At 45.5% G+C, this 23312-nt stretch overlaps 1 protein-coding gene across 4 annotated transcripts in view; it reads right to left on the bottom strand.

Moving 5' to 3' along the window:
* Nucleotides 1-23312, bottom strand: part of MAPKBP1 (mitogen-activated protein kinase binding protein 1) — a 143756-nt gene that overhangs the window by 86162 nt on the left and 34282 nt on the right. For 3 of the 4 annotated variants that reach the window (XM_030559546.1, XM_030559547.1, XM_030559548.1), the window contains exon 3: nt 7411-7502. The exons of the other annotated variant lie outside the window; for it this stretch is intronic. In XM_030559546.1, coding sequence (XP_030415406.1) covers nt 7411-7502 — 92 coding nt within the window. The remainder of the gene's footprint in view (nt 1-7410; nt 7503-23312) is intronic. 4 annotated transcript variants of the gene reach the window in all.

Genomic DNA, 23312 nt, shown 5'->3' with positions numbered 1-23312 from the left:
AGCAGTGACAAAATGAAATTTGATCCAGGAGAGCACATGGCAGTCCATTGCTAACTATGGGACACCAGCTCCCACCTCTAAAGAAGTAATTGTCATGCAATATAATTCTAAGGTGAAAAAGCTGAAGCAAAAGCAACTTTGCTTCTATCCAAACAGCTTTTGCCAAAAAGCAGCAGCAGAGAAGTCTTAACATTTTCCTCTTATCATAAATCTTTGATCACATGACACCCTCATTTATTCCTTCCCATCTGTGAACACAGAATCATGGAAATGTGTGTCTAGAATGGACCTCAAGACCCTCTGCACAGAGGCAGGACCATCCCTGTGTTTGTCTAATCTGTTCTGGAAAACCTCCAATGATGGGATTCCACAACCTCCCACAGTAACCTGTTTCTGTGCTTAACCATCCTTATAGTTAGAAAGTGTGTCTTAACATCCAATTTAAAATCTTCCTTGCTGCAGGTTAAGCCCATTGTTTCTTGTCCTACTTTCAGTGGACACGGAGAATAGCTGATCACTGTCCTCTTTGTGACAGCCTTTAACATATTTGAAGACTTATCAGATTCCCCGCTCAGTCTTCTTTTCTCGAGACTAAATATGCCCAATTTTTTTTTAACCTTTCCTCCTAGGTCAGGTTTTCTAAACCTTATAACATTTTTGTTGTTCTTCCCTGGACTCTCTCCAATTTCCCCACATCTTTTTCCTAAAGTGTGGTACTCAAAACCGGACATAGTCCTTCAGCTGACACCTCACCAATGCCGACCAGAGCAGGTCAATTAACTCCCATGTCAGACATAAAACATTTCTGTTAATTGCAATTTCATCACATTGCTGCTCATATTCAATTTGTGATCCACTATAATCTCTAGATCCTTTTCATAAACTGACTGCCTATCCAGTCATTCTCCAATTTCTAGTTGTGCATTTGATTTTTCCTTCTTAAGTGTAGTATTTTGTATGTGTCTTTATTGAATTTCACTTTGATTTCAGACCAATTCTGCAATTTATCAAGATCATTTTGAATTCCAATCCTGTCCTCCAAACTGATTGCAACTCCTCCCAGCTTGGTGTCATCCACAAATTTTATAAGCATACGCTCCACTCCATTATCCAAGTCGTTAAGGAAAATATTGACTAGTGTTGGACCCAGGACAGACCTATGCAGGACCCAACTAGACAAGTCCTCCCAGTTCAACAAGGAACCACTGATAACTACTCTGAGCATTGTTTTTCAACCAGCTGTGCACCCACCTTATAGTAATTTCATCTAGACCACATAATCCTAGTTTGCTTATGACAGTGTCATGTGGGACTGTGTCAAAAGCCTTACTAAAAATCATGTATCATGTCTACTGCTTCCTCATTATCCCTAGGCCAGTAACTCTGTCAAAGAAGGAAACTAGATTGGTCTGGCATGATTTGTTCTTGACAAATCCATGTTAGCTATTCCTTATAAATCTATTGTCCTCTAGGAGCTTACAAACTGATTGACTGATAATTTGTTCCAGTATCTTTCCAGAGATGTAAGTTAGGCTTCCTCTTTCCTGCTCAAGTGGACCATCTCTCTCCCCAGCAGGCCTCCTTCCTGGAATAGCATCCCATGGTGGAGGACACCAAAGGTTTCCTGTCAATGCCATCTGTGCAGCCATGCATTCATCTCCAGGATTTGTCCATCGCTGCTTGCGCCCCTTCCCTCAGTTGAGAGGATGGACGAGACCACCACCTACACCTCTTGATGCCTTCAGCTTCTGTCCCAGAGCCCTGCAGTCACTACCAATATGCTCAGGGTCATACCTGGCAGTGTCATTAATGCCCATGGGGATGAGACACATGGGGTAGTGGACAAAGGGACAAATGAGCCCCAACGATATTTCTGAAATGCCTTGGATGCGGGTTCCAGTCAGGTAACACCTCCCAGGACATCAGGTTAGGTCAGCAGATGAATGTCTCTGTCCTCCTCAGAGGGAGCCCCGACCACCACCACCATCACCCTATGTCTCCTTCTTTTGGGTGTGCAGGCTGTGAGTCTCCAGCCTTGCAGGCAGGTGCCTCCTCTTCCTCAGCCACTGGGGCTCCGTACCTCTTGTTGCTAGTACAACATACTGGTTCTTGACCTTGATGGACAGGGGACCTGGGAGGGTGTGTGAATCATTGTCTAGTAACCACCTCAGGCAGCAACCAGTCTCCTGCACACAGATCAGCCAGTTCTCCTTCCTCCTGGTGCTGCCATAGTCGGTTAGCATCCTCCATCCCGGACATCTTCATGTGCATCCTGTCAATGAAGTCCTCACACTCGCAGATGCTACACCAAAGAGCAACCTCCTCCTGCAGCTCTCTCACCTGCTTCACAAGGGATTCCACCTATGGCACCTCCCACACCAGGTGGCTACACCTACTTGGCTTTCTTCAGCAGAGACATGCAGGCCACATTCCCAGCAAGTCAAGACCAGGTAGAAGCCTCCAGGGGCAGGATCCCTGTTTGGCCAGGGTCCCACCAGTGCAGGCAGAGGAAGAACAAGCAGTGCTGTTGGCAATGTTTCATTTCCCTCCCACTACACGTTCATCCTTACAGAGTATCTGTAAGCTAAAACCCTATCTCCCTGCCTTTCTCTGCTGGCAAACGCCATTAGTCTCCCTGCTGCTCCCGTCACTGGGCGCGGAGGAACCTGGGTAATTCACCATCTGCACAGCTTCCAAATGAGATTTCTGGATCATTTGTTTAGTGAATTTAGTGCACGTGCATCTCACAAACCAAGAGTCTATGTCTGCATTAGCTAAGACAGATTCTGTGAAAGCTCCCAGGGTAACTCATTCAATACACCTTGATAATAATTCACTGTTCCAGTCCTGCATCTTTTCTTGAACAGAAGTTGTCAAGCATACAGAGCTACCCTGTTTGTTGGTGGTGGCTGTTTTTTTACTCATTTGGGTCAGGAGGATGGTAGATGTGAGAACATGTCCAAGTTGAGACCCGCTAACTCATTACACTTGTTACTCAATACAGCTTTGAACTCAGCTTCCCCAAAGAGACAGTGTAATGTGTTAACCCATGTGCCACTAACCTCTGTCACAGCAGTAGCCAGTTGGTAATAGGAAAGATTAGATCAGAGCAGTGCTTCTTACTTATCAGGAGACAGTGTTTAAAAGCCACAGCAATTTGAACAGCACAGCACTTTACTAACCTCTGCCACAAGCTACCCTGGGCAAAACACAAGCCTACCAGAGTGCTGTGCACGCTCCCTGGCAGCGTGGCTGCTCCCTGGAGCAGGTAACTGAGTTGTCTCACTGGAGCAGAGGTTCATGACTGAGTGAACCAAGAAGAGGGTTCAAAAGTGAATTTTAAAAAAGGAGCAGTAAAACGAGTCACTCAGTCACGCTGCCCTACAAGCTTTTGAAAATAAACACCAACAAGCTGACTCAAGTCATCAGAGCATCTGGCTTGGAATTCAAATGGACAGATATATTTTCCCCCTTTCAAAACATTTTTTTTTTTACACTAACAATCAGTAATCTCAGAGGATTTTCTTAGCTTTGTTTCCCTTCTTGTTTCCAGGAGACAGAACCACAGCAAGCTACTGCAAAAAGAGAAGCCAGAATGAAAAAGAGCAGAGGAAACTGACAAACCAAAAGGGGGGGACCAAAAAACGCGGTTTTACCTGCCAAAAAAAAAAATCCAACAAGTTTTCCCCTTTAAGCTGAACGGCCACTCACCGCAGACAAACCACACAGATATTGGTCAAATTAACTAGTCCGGGCTTCTTTCACTCACACTTTGTCAGCACAAGAACAGGAAGACAAGGGTGGGCAGATGAGAGACCTTCCAAGGAAACAAGATAAGACATCTCCATCTTATATGTCATGCCTCCCCAAGCCAGACCATTACCAAAGGGCTGTCCTAGAATATCTGCCACCTTCAGTGCATTTAGGCCCTACACATAGGCCAGCCTCTGGAATGGAGTGAAAACATCCTACCTAACAAGAGCCAGATCAGAAAGAAATCAAACATGAGCACTAGGGCTAGAAGGTCAGTGGTGAGTTAAGGAGGCTCAGTAGGTCTTGGGATGGGTTAAGACAAAAGGCCAAGGATTCAGATTCAGCAGTGAGAAGGACCTGCCGGCAGGCAAAAGGAAGGGGAGCAAATGGCAGGACAGGAACACAACTGGACCGAGTGCAGCAGACATGGTGGGGTGGGTTAGGCTTCCTCAAGGATTCAGCACCCTGTTCTGGTCAGAATTGGAAAAGTGTGGTGCTTCCAATGTGTTCCCTAGTGAAAGCACAAAGCTGCTACATAATTGGTCTCTTTGGGTAGGCCACATTGGAAGAGCAGGGGATTTGCATCTCAGGCCTGGGATACAGCAGCACATTTGTACAGTGTTGAGTACACCACTGAAATATCTGGAGTGCAGGTGAGTGCATACTGGAGGTGCAAACCAGCTGCTTTATGCATGGCTCTAGCTAGTGAGCTCAATGTCAATTTGCAAAGCAGTAACATGACAAATTCAAAACAAATAAAAATAAGATCAAGATAGTGATGCCAGGCTCTCTGCAAACCGCCCAAAAAGGAAAAATCCACTGGGAATGAGAATGGAAACAAACTAAACTCGCAGTCCAGTTAGGTCTGCAGACTAGCCCTCTTGTGTGTTTTGAACCTGGAACAAGCACTAGGGCAAACTAAGCACAAAAGATTGTCTTGACAGCCCCAAATCACATCAGCATCACAAAACAGCCAAGCCATGGCATACAAACAGCGATGCAAATAAACCATTCACGTTGCTAAACACACAGCTGACATAGGCCAGGCGTTTCTTGCTAAGGACCTATGGTGTTACCATAGTAAGAACAAGGAGTCCCATGCAAAGGTCTAAAGAACTGAATAACCTTTTAACTACCCAGAATAATCCCCACGTGTCCTTACATGTCTGATAGCACTGAGTAGGCTGATTCTTGGCATGCATGAGCTTCTCACAGGAGAGCACTAGTAACAAAATCAGTTTATTTTAAGCTGGAGAAGAGCCAAAAAAACCTAAGCTTGCTCCCCCTCTCTCTCTCCCCGCCCTCTTCTAATGCCAATGTATCCAGTGTTAGAAAACATTAGGGGGAGAGAATACATATTGGAATCGATTTGCCTGGGTTCTGTGGGTTTAAAGGTGAAGGACACAGATCTGTACTTGGATGTAGATCGCAAACTGCAGTCAGTTTAAACAAAAGCATTTTTTTAAATCAAGTGAAGAGACATCACAAGAATTGAACAGGTTCCAGAGCAACCCCAGGACTTCTGCATCACAAGATGGCCTTCACACCATGAGAAGGCAGGCAATTTATGTTTACTCATCTGCGTTTGCCCTCAGGCCTGCCTCTCTCATACCCAAGCGAAGCTCCTATGAAAGCTCTTTTGCCTTATTATTTATATAGCAGCATACATTTACAAGGTGTTTTACAAAAGATAATAAGCACTAAATACAGAATGGAATCCCAGTCCCCAAGGGCTCCCAGCCTTAAAGGGCATGAATGACAGTACGGCACAGAACAAATAGAGCAGTAGTGGTCATTACAGCCAGGAGGAGGCTTCAGTGGAACAGATAGATCTTATCTAGCAGAGACCGATTCCCCAGCACACCTAGCTCTTGAAGGGTCCATACAATATATTTATAGTAGGAGTTCAGATTTTTATGTATCATACAAATTATACTTCTACTCACCCATACCCAAAACTTAAAAATGCACTTGCCAATGGCACACAGAAAACTCTTGTGAGAAGGCAAGAATAGGAAAGCGCAAAATTTCGGGTCAGATACATTGCCTCCATCTATTATTTTAAGCAACAGTGACAGAGAGAGGACTCTTAAATTTTATTGACTTGTGTCTTGCATGCTCCTACATGCCACCTACAACTGCTTTCCCAAGTTCCTCTTTCCAGCTCCACTCCGGGTCCCCTCATCTGACTTAGACCCTCTTCTCTCCACACAAATTGCTCTCACCAAAGTCTCCAGTTGCAACTTCCTGGCTAAATCTCAGGCCTCATCCTCTTTGGTACTTCTGTTACATTTGACAATGTTCATTATGTCCTCCTTGAAATGTTTTCCTCACTTGGCTTTCATGACTCCATCCACATCAGGTTCTTTTTCTATTTCTGAGGCACAAGTTTCTAAATACTGCTATCTCAGCAAGCCAAATAGGCAGTTGCCTACCAAAGAAGGCTAGTTGGGCATGTCAGAGGTCATCTATATCTTCACACAAAACACAATTAATCTGCAGCTAATGTAGAACTCTGGCAAATGAGGTTAGAGGTATTAGAAATGTGTGGGATAGTTATCAAAATATGGGCTAAAATTTCAACAGAGACAGGGATTTGGTAACTAGAGCTTTGTCCTGATGGGTCACCTTTACAACAGAGTAACCACTCCAATTAGAAAATACTAAGTATTCTGTGTTTCCAGATCATAACATTCAGGGAAATCCTCTGCTAATTGTGTCTGCCATTGGTCTACTCCAGAGTACAGCCATTATAAAATGGATAAGATCGATATAACTAATGCTAGGAGTCAGAACGTAACCATCCCGATCCCTCGGTCCCAGCAACAATAACCATATTCCATTTAAATTTACTGATCCTCTTGTGGCCAACAAGACAAGATAAAAGCTGCTTTATTGGGTAAATATTCATAAACAAAAAAGGCCAACCCAGTGTTCGGGGGCAGTGTGCTTCCCAGGGGATCTGAGCTCAGTTTCGCAGGAGATGTGATGATGTGAAGGCAGAATACGCAATCCCCAGGTGCAGAGGAAGAAAATGTCTAATTATTCTTGAGCAACCTACTGTGACCAACCTTCAGAGCAGCATTTGTAGGCTCCTGAGAGACCTGACCTCCTTTTCAGGGTAATATCGTGGGGTGGGGAGCGGTTAGGGAAAAAGGATGGGGGAGTGTATTCTAGAGGATGCCTGGACTGAAACTACCAGTGTAGTCAGACTGGATTTCTCTGCCCATGTCTGGGTGAAAAGCACAATGCCAGACATCACAGAATACATGCAAGAGGGTTATTCCGTGCTACAGTTGCCATCTCTTAGAGAGCATCACTATTAGGAACACAGAGTTGAACATCCATTGAGTTATGTGCACGTTCAGAACATCAGAGAATCGAATTAAAAATGCAAGGCATTCAACTCTTAACTGAAAGCACAAGGAGGAAGAGTTGAAAAGAATCTAATTAAAAGATGACAGCAAAAATGCAGTCCCTTTAACAAGCTATTAAACCAATGCTGTTGAGAGGAGTCATCCTCACATGTTAGGAGGCTACTTAGTGAAAATTAACAGCCTCCCCACCAAAGACTGTATCTGATAAATACTGTATCTTTACACTGATGTATCAGCTCGGGTTAAGCTAAGGCCTTTCATGAGGTGTGCAGTGACTCACCCTGCTGGATATGCGACAAGGCCGGTCCTGGGGTCGCAGGCTAATCCTCTGCCTCCCGACACAGTTATTCCTAACACTTTCTCCAATGTCACCTAGTGCAAAAGAAAAACAGAAAGAGTCATGAGCGGCACTCACAGATAGGTCCATACGTGGGTGCCAATGGATTACCTCATACTGGCATTCAGAAACATGGTTCCCAGAGGACAATGAAGAGAACATCAAAAGTTGCTGAGGCAACATCCAGTGGAAGAATACTGCCACTTTCAGGGATCCCAAGGGAGATCCGTAGCTAGCATAAATGGGTTTCAAATGCAAATGTCCACCTTATAAGTTGCTTGAATATCTGCTTTTTCCAGACCAGGAGATTGGGTTTGAAAGGAAGAAACAGATGCTTGAAGGCTTTAAAAACCCACTAAGCCTTTGTCCTTTTGCAGAACCTCCCTCTTTGAGGTTCTGAAGCATTTAGAGAGCTTTTCCTTACTGCCCCTCCCCATCCGCCCCCTCCTCTAATCATTTGTACTGCAGGTTCCCACTGGTACTAAAACAAAAGACAGTCAAACTCTGGGATTCGCTTCACTGAGGTTCTGCTTTCACCTGAGGCACAAGGCGACTTGCCCAAGGTCATAAGGGGATCATGCAGAACAGAACCCAAGATCCAACTAGCTCTCACTTCTGTGTTCTAACCGTTAGAAAAGTATTTCTCAACTTTCTCAGGGTGGCAACCCCTTATTTGAAATCAAATTCATATGACCTTCTCTTACATTTCTTAGGCCACGTCCAGACTAGGGTATTAAAATCGATTTTAGATACGCAACTTCAGCTACGTGAATAACGTAGCTGAAGTCGAATTTCTAAAATCGAGGTACTCACCCGTGTAGACGGCGCGGCATTGATGTCCGCGGCTCTCCGTGTCGATTCCGGAACTCCGTTCGGGTTGATGGAGTTCCGGAATTGATGTAAGCGCGCTCGGGGATCGATACATCACGTCCAGACTAGACGCGATATATCGATCCCCAAGCAATCGATTTTAACCCGCCGATGCCGCGGGTTAGTCTGGACGTGGGCTTACTCTTTTATAGAAGATGTATCCATGATGATAATGATAAACATTATATAAAATATAAAACTTCTTTGACTTCAACTACTTCATCTGACATCGCAAACTATGAAGGTTTTGATCACCCCAGAGTCAACCTGGACATTTGATTTTCTTTGCTATAGAACTATAATAAAGTTTTCAATACCTCACAACCCTCCACCCTCCCAACTGCTTTTGGTAACCCCCCTCCCTGGGGAGTCATGACCCTTCAGTTGAGAAACATGGCATATTAGATCTAAAACTGGTTTCCTTTTTAGAAATCTTTTCAAAAGTGAATTTCATGCTTGTGAAGACAAAGTGACACAATGCTGAAGGCTGAGCCTTCTCAGTGAAGGGCCAGAGAGGACTCTAGAAAACACTTCAGCTAAACTTAAGCCTGCGGTCCTCCCTGGTGTTCTCTTGATGGAGGCACAAAATTGTTCTCTTTCATTTACAGTTCATGCAGTATGGTTTTATTTATTGCATGTTATATGCATGTGTTTTCCCCCGCACCACCATCCCTGCTAATTCTTGATTTTGTTGGATCATGTTGTCTTCTGGTTTTGATTAACATAGTTTGAGTTATATTTTGTTAAATATCCAGAAGCCTTCAGGCATGGGTGCCACGTAAGAAGTTATTATTGCAACGATTACTATGATCATCAGTAGCTTCCCAGGAGATCGATGTCTTGTGTTCATCCAGACAGCAGGGTGGCACATAGACAGATAGGGCAAGTTTTCCAGTGCCAATGTGCCCCACACAGAACTCAAGGAATTACCTACATGATGGAGATGTATGGCATCATTATCCTTGAGTCTCTGACTCAGGTGCTAGAGAGAGTGCCAATAGTAATGGTGGGTTTGATTGATATATAGCTACTCCTTTCACAAGGAACTGGACTGAGACCTCATCACTTCATTTCACACAAGCCACCAAAAGGCAGCGGTTCAGTAAACTCATGGCTCTTCCCTATATTCAAGCTGGTGACCTAGAGATGGAAGATTTCAATCCATACATCTCCAATCCCACAGTCATTCTATCCTCATTCTTGCAAAATGAGGTCTCTCTTGGAAATGTGGCTTTTACAAAAAACTGTAACTCAATATGGTTATTAAAATAAGAGCAGACTATTAAAAATGCATCTTATAAATCCACTAGCAAGCAAGAAAATAGCTTAGCTCCAATTCTATCTTCTTTTTAAAAAAGAAAAAAAAAAAAAAGGTACTTGTGCTTTGTTCAGGTGTGTTACAGTGGCTTCAAATACACGGCAAAATGTTTTTTAAAGATTCTGTTTGGAAAGTAATTACACACACACACACCACACACACACACCATGAAGCACAGATCCCCAGCTCTCTGCCCCTCAACTAACAGGGGTTGAGATCCCAAGTAGAGCATTTCTCAGCCCAAAGATGGTGAACGGAAAGCAATTTACATCTCTCTTAAGTGATCCCATCTGGCCAACACTCCAGCCTTGTCTCATTATGAAAATTACCCATTGCTGATAATGGACATCAACTGTGCAATACAGCTTAGTGCCAGGTGCAGCCCAGGCTGCTTTTAACCACGGTTTCCAAAAAGGCAGCAGACACACTATTTGTCCGACGCCATGCTTGCACTTCAGCAGTACCTGCTGCAGGACATGTTGTCAGCAATGGGTAATTTTCCCAAAATAGACAATGTTTCTGAGCAGTACGTCGATCGGCTCTTCAAGAAACTACACTCAGCTTCACAGGCTGGGGAGCATGGAGTTGGAAGACTCTTCCCACTCCCAGCTTTTAAGGAAAAAATTAACAGGAGAAAGTGTTACTTAACGGATCTGTTCGGCCACCTTTAGTTCTCACTCTCCTTCCCCGCCCCCCCCACAACTCTCACTCCCACACAGCCCTGTAGCATCACACTGCACTTCCTCGGGTCTTCTCTCCCACATGGAGTGTTGCAGACACCCCAAGCAGCTGTGTAACATAAGGAAGGCTTGAAAATGCTTGCAGGCAACAAATGCCCACTTTGTCCTGCAGCTTGTAGCACGATTCAGGCCCAAAGGGGACGCCCAGTCCACATGCGCCCAGGAAATTATTTTCCTGCTGGAAAGCATCTTCTCCCCTCTAGCTGATCACACACCCAACTCTGCTCCTTGCTTTATAAAGGCAGAACTGTTGCTGAGGGGAGATAGTTGGTCTTTTTACCATTGTATTTAGACCTAGTGCTACAAGAGGAGCATCCCGCGTGAAGCATACGCCCAATTTTCAAAGCTCCACAATTAACGCTTATTTTTAAAAACTGACTCCTCTCACCTCACCTCTCATCTCAGATCCAAAGCCTTTGCAAGTAGGAAGCCTGCTGCCATGACTATGACTTGCAAGGCAAGAATTCACAAACTCATTTAACAAGCAGAATCTTATAGATTCTACTCAGCCTTAACCTTTCCTTGTTCAGCTTCACTTATTGCAACACTCCACTATCCCTCGACAAAAAGAAGCCTGTAATCACCTGTCTCCAAGTCCCAAACAGACTGAAAGTGGAAGCGAGGTGAACCTAAGATAGAAGAATGGGGAGTTAAGGAGGCGCAGAGTTTTGCATTTCAGTGTTTGAAAGTTGGGGTGTAGTTTTTCCATGGGTCCTCAAGTTGACCTCCTTTTTTGCATCCACATTTCTCATTTAGACACATCAGTCCCCTGTTGGTACCTGCGTATCAGGTAGTGGACACCTAACTAACACGTGCAGATAATTACAAGACTGAGTTGCAAAGCTGTGCCTGCAATAATCTGTGCCCTCAAACTACAGCCCCAGAGGAGAGGCTGAACTTTTGAAGTCCGGCCCTTTGCAGTCATTACATCATACTGTGGAGTTCTAGTAATACCGGGCATTTCCATCCAAGGATCGCAAAGTGCTTTAAAAGTGTTATTGAATTTAGCCACATGCAACACTCTTATGGAGTTCAGGTTAGATTGCACCCATGTTGCAGAGACCGAGAAGTTTCCTTAAGTCCATTTTTTCAGGTGTGGATGCCTAAAACTAGGCACTTAAATCTACACATAAGAACATAACATCGGCCGTACCGGGTCAGACCTAAGGTCCACCTAGCCCAGTACCTGTCTACCGACAGTAGCCAATGCCAGGTGCCCCAGAGGGAGTGAAGCTAACGGGCAATGATCAAGTGATCTCTCTCCTGCCATCCATCTCCATCCTCTGATGGAGATGGATGGCAGGTACCTAAAACAGTGGCCAGATTGTCAGATGTACTGAGCACCTCTGACTTCATTGTGGAGTTGCAGGTGCTCAGTACATCAGAAATTGGCCCACTTCTTCAGGTGCCAAAATTTCAGGCACCCAAGTTTGAAAAAGTTTGCCTCAGTGGCTTGCCCCAGGGTCACACAGCAGGCCTGTGGCAGAACCCAGATCTCCCATCTGCCAATCCTGTGCTTCAGGCCACACATTCATCCTTTGTCTCTGCGGACTCCTCAGGCCCTATGACTGGTTAGCTCACAGAGCTATACTAGCCGGAAAAGTAGTAATGTAAGCAGGCCAGCACTGCGGTCATCTCAGTGCTAATATGGCACTGCTGCAAGGAAGTTCCACCTGCCGGAACCCTATTCAACACGAGCAGGACGTCCAGGAGAGGAAGCTCCCATTGCTGTCCTGCCATAGCTGGCACTCTCAGGGCACTGCAGAGAGCAGCCAGAGCTTTCCCAGTTCTCCTGACCAGGGAGAACCAGACAAACACTGCAATAAGACACTCAGGTATGTGACCAAGTGGTCTCCAGACCCCCCTGCTCAATTACTGACAAACCTCTCAGAAAGACTGATCTAACGGCTGCCTCGAACAGGAAGAACAATCACAGACAAGAAGTGCAACTGACAGTTCCCAGTGAGGGATTTTACCACCGGCTCAGGCTCTGTGCTAGTTTGGGGAAGCCAAAGTCAGGTCTACACCACCACACGGATCAAAGCTCTGAGAAAGAGCCATCGGTGGTCAATTTAGCTGTCAAATCGACAGCAGATCACTCTCCAGTCGACCCCTGCCACTCTACCCCCGACAAGAAAAGTAAGGTAAGTCGACAGGGGAGTTTCTCCCATCAACCTCCCATGGTAACTCAACCTAAGGTATGTCGACTCCAGCTATGTTATTGACGTAGCTGGGGTTGCGTAATGTAGGTCGACTTACCACCGGCAGTTGCTGCTGCATGAAAGGGCTAGAACAAAATTGTTAAGCCCTAAGAATACCCCCAGCCACCCCACTCTCCCACACGTTGTGTCGTGCCAGCCTGGAAGAGCATGGCATTCTCCCTTTGGGCTTGTGTACACAGCAACATCTATGGCCAGAGGTGGGAGAGGCACAACGTGTGCTCTTGCTTCTATACAGGGCATCAGCCGGTGTTACAGGCTCTGACTGCGACCCTACCGTTATAACACACTCCTCCACCACAGTACGCACTGTTGTGTAGATCCAAAGCAGCCAATACTATGGCTGAACTTGAGAGGGATGTTTCTGAGCTGGGGCTTGCAGAGAGATTTCCTCTCTATTGTGAGCAGAGACTCCTCCCCCTCACCCCGAGAACCATATAAGTCAAGCCATGCTATTGAATCCCTACCTCCTTCCTTGCACCTCTTAGGTCACAGGATGGCAAGAGCTGCGTTAGGATCAGATTGCGATCCACCCAATGGGAAGGTTCCACAGCACACCTTGACAGCCACAGTTCTCAGGGAAACAGAACCCTGGTCAGGGAAACCATCTGTAATAAGGGACACTCTGAGCACACAGTTTCAACTGTAGGTTGGACAATGCCTGATGTTGCTGTAATATTTCTATCCAGTCTGGAAGCAACACAGCTGGTGCGTGTCACATCACTCATCCCAACACAGAAGCAGGGAACTGAGGAGGAGTCCAAGTGCAATTTTTTCTCCCCATCTCCATCCCCCCAAACACCAAATGGAACTCTTAATTGTTAGCCCACCAGGCTAGCCCCATTTCTAGCCTTTCAGTGCCATCCACATCTTCGGAAGCCCAGGGAGCTACACATTCCCCACGAGAGCAGAGCTATTCTAGTGCAGAAATAAATAGCTGGAGAATTTAAGAAGAGGGAGAGGAACTCTGTCCAACACCTCAGTACTTGAAAACGGCTCCCAAGAGAGGAACATCATGAAATCAGCACAACCACGTAAGTGCAGCTAACACACCAACAACGAATTCCTAAAGCAACATCAACCAGCAGCTTATAGGAGATAGTAAAGAAAGGCCATTCCCAGGTATGACAGAGTCCATCACATACCTCAGCCATTCCGAGAGGGCAGCCCAAAGATAAACAATGGGTAAGAATTACAACTGCTCTAAGGGTTTGTCTATACCTGGAAATTAACTGAAAGAGCTATTCCAGAGTAATTCTTCTGCAACAAGTTATTCTGGAATAGTTATTCCATTCCAGAAGAGCTATTTCTGTCAGCTTTCAAACGTAGACAAGTCCTTAGTTAAAAGCCTCACGTAGGCCAAGAGATATACAGTAATACGATTAATGTTTTAGTCCATTTCATTAGCTAACAACATCAAGCGAGCAAGACAAGACAATATCCCTCCCCGTCAATAAATCACATGCTCACATAATGCACTTAGCCACATGCTTCATGAGAGAAGCGGACATAGAAAACCCAGTGTTAAGAAAGCAGTGACGGAACTTGGTCATTGCATTTTGGAAAGACTAGAGCATCTTCACCAACAGTGCAGCAGTTGTCAATAACTAGTTACTGTTTTGTCTGAAGAGTCAATATAGAATGATTTTTTTCCCCCCTTACAAAAGATCAAGGCTAGATTTCATGACAGCCCCAGTTGACATAACTGTTCCTCCTGGATTCTGCCACTGTAGCTTTCAGCACCATTACAGTCCTGAATTTATTTGGAATGTTGCAACACAGCAATGTGACATGAAGCTGTTGACTTCAGGGGTGTAATGACATATGTGAAGATGCATCTTGGCCATGCATGGACAATTGAGAGGTGAGGATGCACAGGCAGGAGTGGGCTACACAAGCGACATTCAAATGGCGAGTCCCAAGCCCCAAAGCTAGCCCAGCTCTCAGACCACCCGCTTTCTCGCCAGCCCACCAAACAATGCACAACTACAAGTGTGCGTAACCATCCGGGACTGGTGCATACCACACAGCCTCTGATCTACTGTCTGAACACATGTTCTGATCTCCTGTTACTGCTGCAAAACAACAAAGGCTCGAGGTATTCCATTTACCTCCGCTGTGCTTCGTTTGGCACATTAAACATGGAACACTAATTACAGTGCGTTGTTCTGCTTAAGGGGTCATCAGCATTTCCACTGTAAAGCCATCATTTCAGGGGTTTACAGCACAGCTGTGAAATATTCTCTTTGGGCTGAAGCTTGACGTGCAAAGGTTTGGCTGCAGACCAGGTTTGTCCGTTTGTTTGCTGTTGGGGGTTTGAGGTTTCTGTTTTTGGTCTCAAGGGTTTTTTTTGTTTTGTTTGTTTTGGGGGGAGATTTAAGGAGGGTGTGGTTTCCAAGTTATCAGAATGCAAAACAAAAGCCCACACTGCTCCACTTGATTTCCTCCTCTCCCAGCCACCCCCTTTGTTGATGTGCTCTAACTTTAACAGCTTCATCTTAGAGCCATTTTAAACATACTTACTTCTATAAAGCTGGAGGATCTTTTGCCTTCTCCCTCCTCTTCCCCGACTACAATTTAACTTGTTTTTCCCTCTCAGAGTTCAGTGTTGGTGAAATGTGCCAGCTTGAAAGGCTGAACAGCAGGGCAAGTTCCCACACACCCGCCTTACTAATATATCTCAGCCCTTCCCAGGGTGGACCAGTCTCCACAGCCCATTCAAACCTTGGTCGTTTGTCATGGTTGTTGTTTGTTCTGCTGGACTCTTTGTGAACACAGAGCCTCTAGGAGTCACACTGGAACCATCAAACTTGTTTCACGCAGGCCACCATGCCGACCTGCTGCAAAATACTGGACACTTCCAACCTCTGCTCTGTTTGAGCAGCATTCATGAGATGAAAAGCTTCTTATCCCCACTTCCAAGCCACTGAGTCAGTCTCCACCTTCTGTTTCCTTACCAAGCAAGAATAATAATTCTGCAAGGTTCAAAGCACACAGGACACTGACACCGGCAATCAGCAATGGCGATTTGCAAGGTCAATTTGTTTGGTTACCAAAATAGCCACAATGCTCTTTTTGTTTTTAAAACCACAGGGAACACACTCCCACAGTCTAATTACATGCCTGACGCACCTTGGAACCACCGAGGCAGGGGCTGCAGGGAAGTTGCCTGGAGGCTTGAATCATTATAATGCATAAAGCCATTATATTATAAATCCTGCAAAAAAGCAGGGGGTGGAGGTGGAGATGGGCTTCTAATGGAAGCGCTGACAGAGTCTCAGTTTAATGGCTCTGCCAGGTGCCAAGACAACGTGTGCGTGTGGGCGTGTGTTATACAGAATACATACAGGCTATAGAACGGAGAACAGCAGAGAGAGGGAGGCGGAGGGCAGGAAATGTGAACAAGTTAGTTCCCTATGGATTTTCTTTCTACAAGCGCCCTCCCAGTCTTTCTCCCCTGCTCTCCCCAAACACCACATTAGCGGTTTCAGTCCCAATCCAGCTGTCAGGATCGCATTCCTGACCCACCAGCCCCAGCTGTCTGGGGCTCCACTGCTGAATCTGCACTTCCCTTCCCAAGAGGCACCTGAATTAAAAACAATCCCATAAACAGAGTCTCCCAGCCCTTGGGAAGGGGAGGCAACAGGGAGAATCCATTCAAAGCACCTGTGTCAGGAACCTGATAGGGCATTCAGAACAGGTAGCAGCAAGCAGCTGTCTCCCATTGCTCTGCGAAAGAGGATACATGAGGGTCAGCTCCCTACTGGCTTCTGAAGCACAGTGTAGCTGCCATTAAATTGCTGCCCACAAGTTTGAGTTTCTCCGTTTATCACAAAGCTGAAATCTCCATCTTTCTCCACTCCCCACCCTCACACTAATGCCCGGGGTTTAATTTCCCTTTAAATAGAAGTGCCCTGCCTCATTCCTGCAGCCTTTATGCTCCTGAAAAAACGTGGCGAGCTCCAGGTTCTCTCTCTGCTCCTCCCACTCAGCTAGAGTCCTTATCTGCCTAACTGCAGGCCCGGGGCCTGAGTCTCAAGCTTCTGTGGGATTTGTCAGGCCCTCATACTGGCCTCTTGAATCTCAGGACTTTCAGAGCTGAAGCTGAAAAAGCAACACTGACTGACTAAGGACTTATCTACACATGGTTATTCTGGAACACCTATTCAGTCGGTTAAGATAAATTGGAACAAGGCTCCCTTATTCTGGAATAAGTGTGTCCACACATGGAGTTAATCAGGGATGGACAAGTCCTAAGCGGAAGGAGAGAGAGCGGTAGAACTGACTTAGGCAGTCTACAAAAAAGACAGTTCTTAAACTCTTGGGACCCACGGTTCCAGAGTCACTTAATGTCAGGAATATTTTATTTTCCCAATTAAAAAACAAACAAAAACCCCCGCTCCTTTTATGTTATTTGTCATATGGTGGAGAAAGGGGACAGGGACAGATCTAGGTTTCAGGCTTTTCAATTTCTGGCTGTAAAGCAGTATGGTGGGCACTCATCCATTCATCTGAGCTAGCCACCACAGTGCAATAGTGCTTCTTTGCCACTGATGTCTGATCTATCCGTGGAGCCAGTAAAGGAACTGATCCAGCCTTCCAGCAGTCTGAAGTTTGGCAAACCATTTCCAGGAGGGCAAAGTGCAACTGAGTACTTCCAGTGTCCCCCTGACTGTCCACATTCTAGCAGCTTATATGCCTGGAACCACTTCCTGCTGAAAGTAGGTCAGGGCTGCTAACCACCAGTCTGCTCCAAATTCAACTACTAAGATCAGAGATAGGCAGAGAAAGTGGTTTTGGAGAGAGAACAAAATGGAAGTAACCATGATTCCTAAGGGCAATGTTTCAATTACTCAAAGGGATTTGGATTCATTCAGCAACAAACAGGTCTGAAAGTGTAAGGAGGCACAGTTTATCATCATTAATCATCACTTCACAGGAAGGAAAGGCTCTTTCCACAATCATTTTCCTCTGTTTCATACAAACATTAGTCATCACAAGAAGGGAGGAAAAAAGGACACAAAAACAGCCAGGAAGAATTTAAGCAAAGGCTGCACAAGGCTCTATCAACCCACAGTTCTGCAAATGCACCATCCCCCATCCCAATCCCAGCCCTGGGCCTACTCCTAAACAGAGAGGAAAGATAGTTAAAAGTTTGTTATGGAGACAGACATCAACTGCAGGCCACAATGAGAAGCAACTCATTTCACTTGTGATAAGAGATTTTAAAACACAGGCCTCTACAAAGGAAAAGACTACTGGCATCTACTCCTCATGCTACCTTGATGAGGCAAACACAATTTGAGGACTTCAATAACTCAGACATAGGTTAGGGGTTTGTTACAGGAGTGGGTGGGTGAGATTCTGTGTCCTGCATTGTGCAGGAGGTCAGACTAGATGATCATAATGGTCCCTTCTGACCTTAAAGTCTATGAATCAAGGCTCAATTCCAGAAGATGACATGTCAAACTCCATACACATGCAGATTCCCAAACAGAACGACTAGGAGGACACACTGAGGGGTGCTCAGAAAGCCTTCATTACTACTGACTCAGTACACTGTCCAAAAAGTCCATCCCACACCAGTAAGAAACAACCTGCATAGGCTCAAGGAGACTGAAAGGAGCGGAGATACTCCAGAGTGAAATCAGAAAAAAAGAGAACAAAGTCCCAGCCCTGGAAAAAAGAGCCAGACTGAGATTCAAAACTATTCTTTCCCCAGGGCTCCTCCTTACCTCCCCACATTTATTTTAGCCATTAAAGAACCAGGGCACTATTTGCTATGAACCAATTTTTTGGTGGGATGTAACTGACTGTTGGAACTTTGTGGGCACAAGGACGAGGGAGAACGAGAAGATACATGACTGCAGCGGATGGGGTGATTCAAAAAGGGGCTATTGGCACTCACTTAGGATGACCTGCATAACTAATTTCTGGCTTCCCTATTAATGAATAATGCTGCCATCCCAACTCCATGCCAATCAAGCCCGCACAGCTCACTGTAGTAAGAGGAGGCCCTAAGATATAAACCTTGGTATCAGAGGCCCAGTATGAGACCTAAGGCCTGAACTAAAGTAATGGTCAAGACTTTGCTAACACAAAGCAAAGTTAAGCTGTGAGCCAGAGGCAGGCCCTGCTCACAGACGCTGGCAAGGAAAGGGCTGCTGCTGCAAAAAGAGACATACCTAAAAGGTACTGGATACCAGATATCAAAACATTGGCATACTTGTACACGCCACACAGATAACAAGGAACAAGCTGACCCATCCCAATGACAGGGCCAAAAGGGTAATATGATGGATAGAGTTGGTTTGTTCAAACCAACATGTACAAGGTGAGAGGCGGCACCTTACTGCGTAGAGGGGTTGTATCTTGCTACGTAAAGGGGTTGCACCTCAGTACGTCAGGAGTGATGTGTAACTTGCTTGTACCTCTGTATAAGAATGCACCTCTGAGTGGATGTCTTTGTCCAGCCTAGGGGGCAGTGGAAATTCCCAGCCACTGACTGAGCAGAGTCCATTACCAGGGGACACATATTCGTAGTATGTCCTGCAGAATAAAGTCTAGTGGGAACTATTACTGTGCTTCGTTTGACAATAAACCTGGCCGATCTGCCTTTGTACCTTACTAGAGTCTGTGGTCACTGGGGGTTCTCTCGAGGTCTGCTGTGTCAGCTATCTGCGCAGAGCTGGGGCAGCACACAGAGGAAACACATGCATGCAGCCAACTGATATCAACATTGAACGGAGCAGAGCACTATACCGGTAGCATACGACGACACTCACCATGTGTCCTCATCTATCACGTGTGGTATATGAAAACTCTGAGACACACGAGATTTAAAAAAGAAATAAAATAAAAAAGTGGAACAACTGTATCTATCCTATCAAGCCAGGTGCTTTAACTGCCATGAGGCCAACTGATCAGGTCTTGCAGAGAAGAGGAGAGCTGTAAGGAATCCATTTAATAAATCTCTAGAAGCAACTTAACAGTTTTACTATACACAAAAACCTCACAGATTTAAAACCCGATATCTCAGGACCTTCCAGGAACAGAGGCAAGTTCTCTGTCCCCAGTGGAAAGCTGAGAGCTCGCCTTCATTCACTGATACAACAATTAAACTGGTCCTGGACTGACTGTCACCTGCACTACACCTCAGTCCAGTGCGATTTGGGGAAGGAAATTTACATCTGTATCCATATCTGGAAGGGGAGAATTAGAGGCATTTTATGTACCAGGTTAACTTAAAATAAAAGAGTGACCGCAGCTTAAAGTTTCTCAGGGGTTGGGAAAGCTGGAATAAAAATACCAAGATCAGTGGTCAGAGTTCAGGTGAGGCAATCGAAGATGTGCGGAGAAGGCCATTTATCACACGGATAGCACCACAAGGGGGGAAGGGGTATTTGTTTCCAGTTAGCCCTGAATCTTGCCATAAAGACAGTGTGCACAATTATTAGTTACTATTTGTATTACAGCAGCACTTAGATGTTTCCCATTAAGGTCACTGCGTGAGGCTCTATAGACACACGTAGTAAGGAACAGCCCCTGCCCTGAAGAGCTTGAAATTCAAGTAGACAAGAAAAAGAGCAGATGAGGGGGGAGCAGAAATATAAGAAGAGCTGCAGTGACTTGCCCAAGGTCACCCAGCAGGCCAGTGGCAGAGTTGGGAATAGAGCCCAGGACTCTTGAGTCCCAATTTGGCGCTCCATTTGTTGGGCCAAGTTGCTCATCTCCAGCACTTAGAATCACAGAAATGTAGGGCTGGAAGAGACCTTGAGAGGTCACCTAGTCCAGTCTCCTGCACTGAGACAGGACCAAGTAAACCTATGCCACCTGACAGCGTTTGTCCAACCTGTTCTTAAAAACCTCCAGCAATGGGGATTCCACAACCTCCCTAGGAAGCCTGTTTGAGAGCTTAACTACCCTTTTAGTTAGAAAGGTTTTCGTACTCTGTAGCAGGGTGCTGCTGCAGAGGAAGCTAATTAGCCCCTGCTCAGCTAGCCCCAGTCAGGTGAAATTGATTGGGGCTGGGGAGAAGCCTGGTGCCTGGCCTCTGAACGGGCTGCACCTGTGGGCCTGCAGGCTTAAGGGCCTTAAAGGCTGGCTGGCAGCCAGAGGAAGGGGGGAAGAGAACAGCCAGAGGCACAGCAGTCTCCAGGCTGGGGTAGACTCCCCGTAAAGGAGGAGGAGGAGGAGGAGAGTAACACCTGTAAATAGAATCACTGGTAGTGGGAACTGTGTGTAAATAAAAAGCCACGGGTGCTGCATCCAGGAGGATCAGGGTATGGCTACACTTGAAATTTCAAAGAAGTGTGAGTGTGGTCGGAGCGCCAGCGCTGGGAGTCTCCCAGCGCTGCACGTAAACCACATCCCTTACGGGTGTAGCTTGCAGCGCTGGGAGCCGCGCTCCCAGCGCTGCGGCACTGATTACACTGAGGCTTTACAGCGCTGTATCTTGCAGTGCTCAGGGGGTGTTTTTTCACACCCCGAGCGCGAAAGTTGCAGTGCTGTAAGGTGCCAGTGTAGCCAAGCCCTCAGAGTGCTTTTTGAGACAGCAGGGAGCTGCAGCAAGGGGGGCAGAGGAAGAGACCCGGTTACATACTCTCTAGCCAAAATCTCTCTTGCTGCAGATTAAACCCATTACTTCTTGCCTTACCTTCAGTGGGCACGGAGAACAATTGATCATCATTCTCTTTATAACAGCCCTCAATATATTTGAAGACTGTTACCAGGACCCCTTCAGGCTTCTTTTCTCAAGGCTAAACACACCCAGTTTGGGGTTTGTTTTTTTAAACTTTTCCTTATAGGCCAGGTTTTCTAAACCTTTTATCATCGTTGTTGCTCTGCCCTGGGCTCTCTCCAGTTTGTCCACATCTTTCTTAAAGTATGCTGCTTGGAACTGGACACATATGCCAATGAAGGCCTCATCAGCATTGGGTAGAGCGGGACAATTACCCCCTATGTCTTACATACACCACTTCTTCCCCTGCCTTCAACCAAAAACCAGGCCCAAGACAAGTATAAGAAAAATGCTTCCAAGCAAAAATCAAAAGGAAAATAGGAGAGAGTTCAATGCCACTCACTTTTCCATGCATCTTTCAGATGTGTGGTGAAGAAGCCCCAAGTACCCATGGGCCATTCTTTTCAAACCTGTATGCCTAAAGTTAGACACTTAAGTTCACTGAAGGTACTTAAACAAATGGTTTTCAAAAGTGCGGAGTCCTCGGCAGCTCCCACTGACTTTAAAAGATGTTAAGCACTTTTGAAAAACCAGCCCATTTATTTAGATACCCAAGAATGCAGTTGGTTTGAAAAATCTTGTTCAGTGTCCTGGACAAATACCACCACTTAGTATTACATTCTGCCTCCTGGAATATTCAAGGGGACCCGCCACCCTCACCAGCTTTGCCTCCACCTACTTTGCCTGGCTCTGTGCAATCCCCTCCTTCATTCTCTGCCCTTTACCCTCCAGAATAAGCTCCTTACAGAGGAGAACTTATAATAAAGTGCCCTTTGTACGTCCAAGAATTAAGGAGCTCTTCCTGTCTTTCAATCAACATGCACACTGAGCACTACAGAGCTCTCTCCTGTCAGCTAGGAAGGAGATTGTGTGCTACAGGAAAAGCATTACTAGAGATACAGAAAATGTCTTTAGAAGAATGGAGCAAGCACTGACTTCCATTGGTCCCTCACCACCATCCCCAGCAGTGCTTTCCAAATTCCTCACCTGAAGCACAATGCCCAGATTGCTCTAGCCTGAGGGCTCCCCTACCAGGCGTAGAAAATTCCACAAAATCGCAACGTGCCAAACCAGGCACATATAGTATGTGATATTTTGTTCTTCCAAAAACCGTACATGTCTAACAGGCAGGCCCTGATCCAATGTCTGTTGAAATCAATAGAAATCATCTCGTTGACTTCAATGAGGCTTTGGATCAGAACCCAAGAACAAGTGGGAAATCTTTTTTTTTTTTTAAATCCAGAATCAGATGGTTTAGGTTTTGTTTCATTGCCCCATCTAAAAATTGTGTACTTTCTTCCAGGCATGCTGGACAATATAATTTTCAAGACCAGGGAAGAATACAGCTGGAAACTTAGCAGGTACACAGGCACAGCTGCTGAATTGAGAACCACCTGGGTGAATCTCTGCTTCATAGAATATTCTGTTTATGCCACATGCTACACAGCCTTCTCTCTTGTTCAAAGGTTTAAACTTGCCCTAAGCAAAAGACAGCCATTACTCACAAAGCAGCGATCTGGAACTCTCGATTTGGTGTGGATCTTGCTGAATAGTCTAAATTTTTGCTGGGCAAATGAATCCATCATCTCAAAATGGTTCCTTACAAATCAGCAGAAATAAATCATCTGTTCAAATGCCAACAGATAGGCAAATATGAATAGAGAATACACAATAAAGGGAGACAAAGTTAGAGAGAGATAACCACAAATCAATTGCAAATGATCATTCTCGACTTGCTGAATAGCTTGTTTATTCCACTTCACCCCACATGCTTTGCATTAGATTAATTCCTCCTACGACTTCTTGCAAATGTGTTTGAGTTTGTTCTCTTTAATGAAAATGAGTAAGTAAATGACAGGCACAATAGTTCAAGCAAGTCAGTTTACACAACGACTTAAAAGGTGACCTACAAAGGGAAAAAATGCACTAGTCCCCATCTCACTGATGTATTAAGGTAG

Source organism: Gopherus evgoodei, chromosome 4 (assembly GCF_007399415.2).
Source record: "Gopherus evgoodei ecotype Sinaloan lineage chromosome 4, rGopEvg1_v1.p, whole genome shotgun sequence".
Classification (NCBI taxonomy): Eukaryota; Metazoa; Chordata; order Testudines; family Testudinidae; genus Gopherus; species Gopherus evgoodei.
Note: the sequence above shows the minus strand (reverse complement) of the source record. Positions and strands in the feature narration are given on the sequence as shown.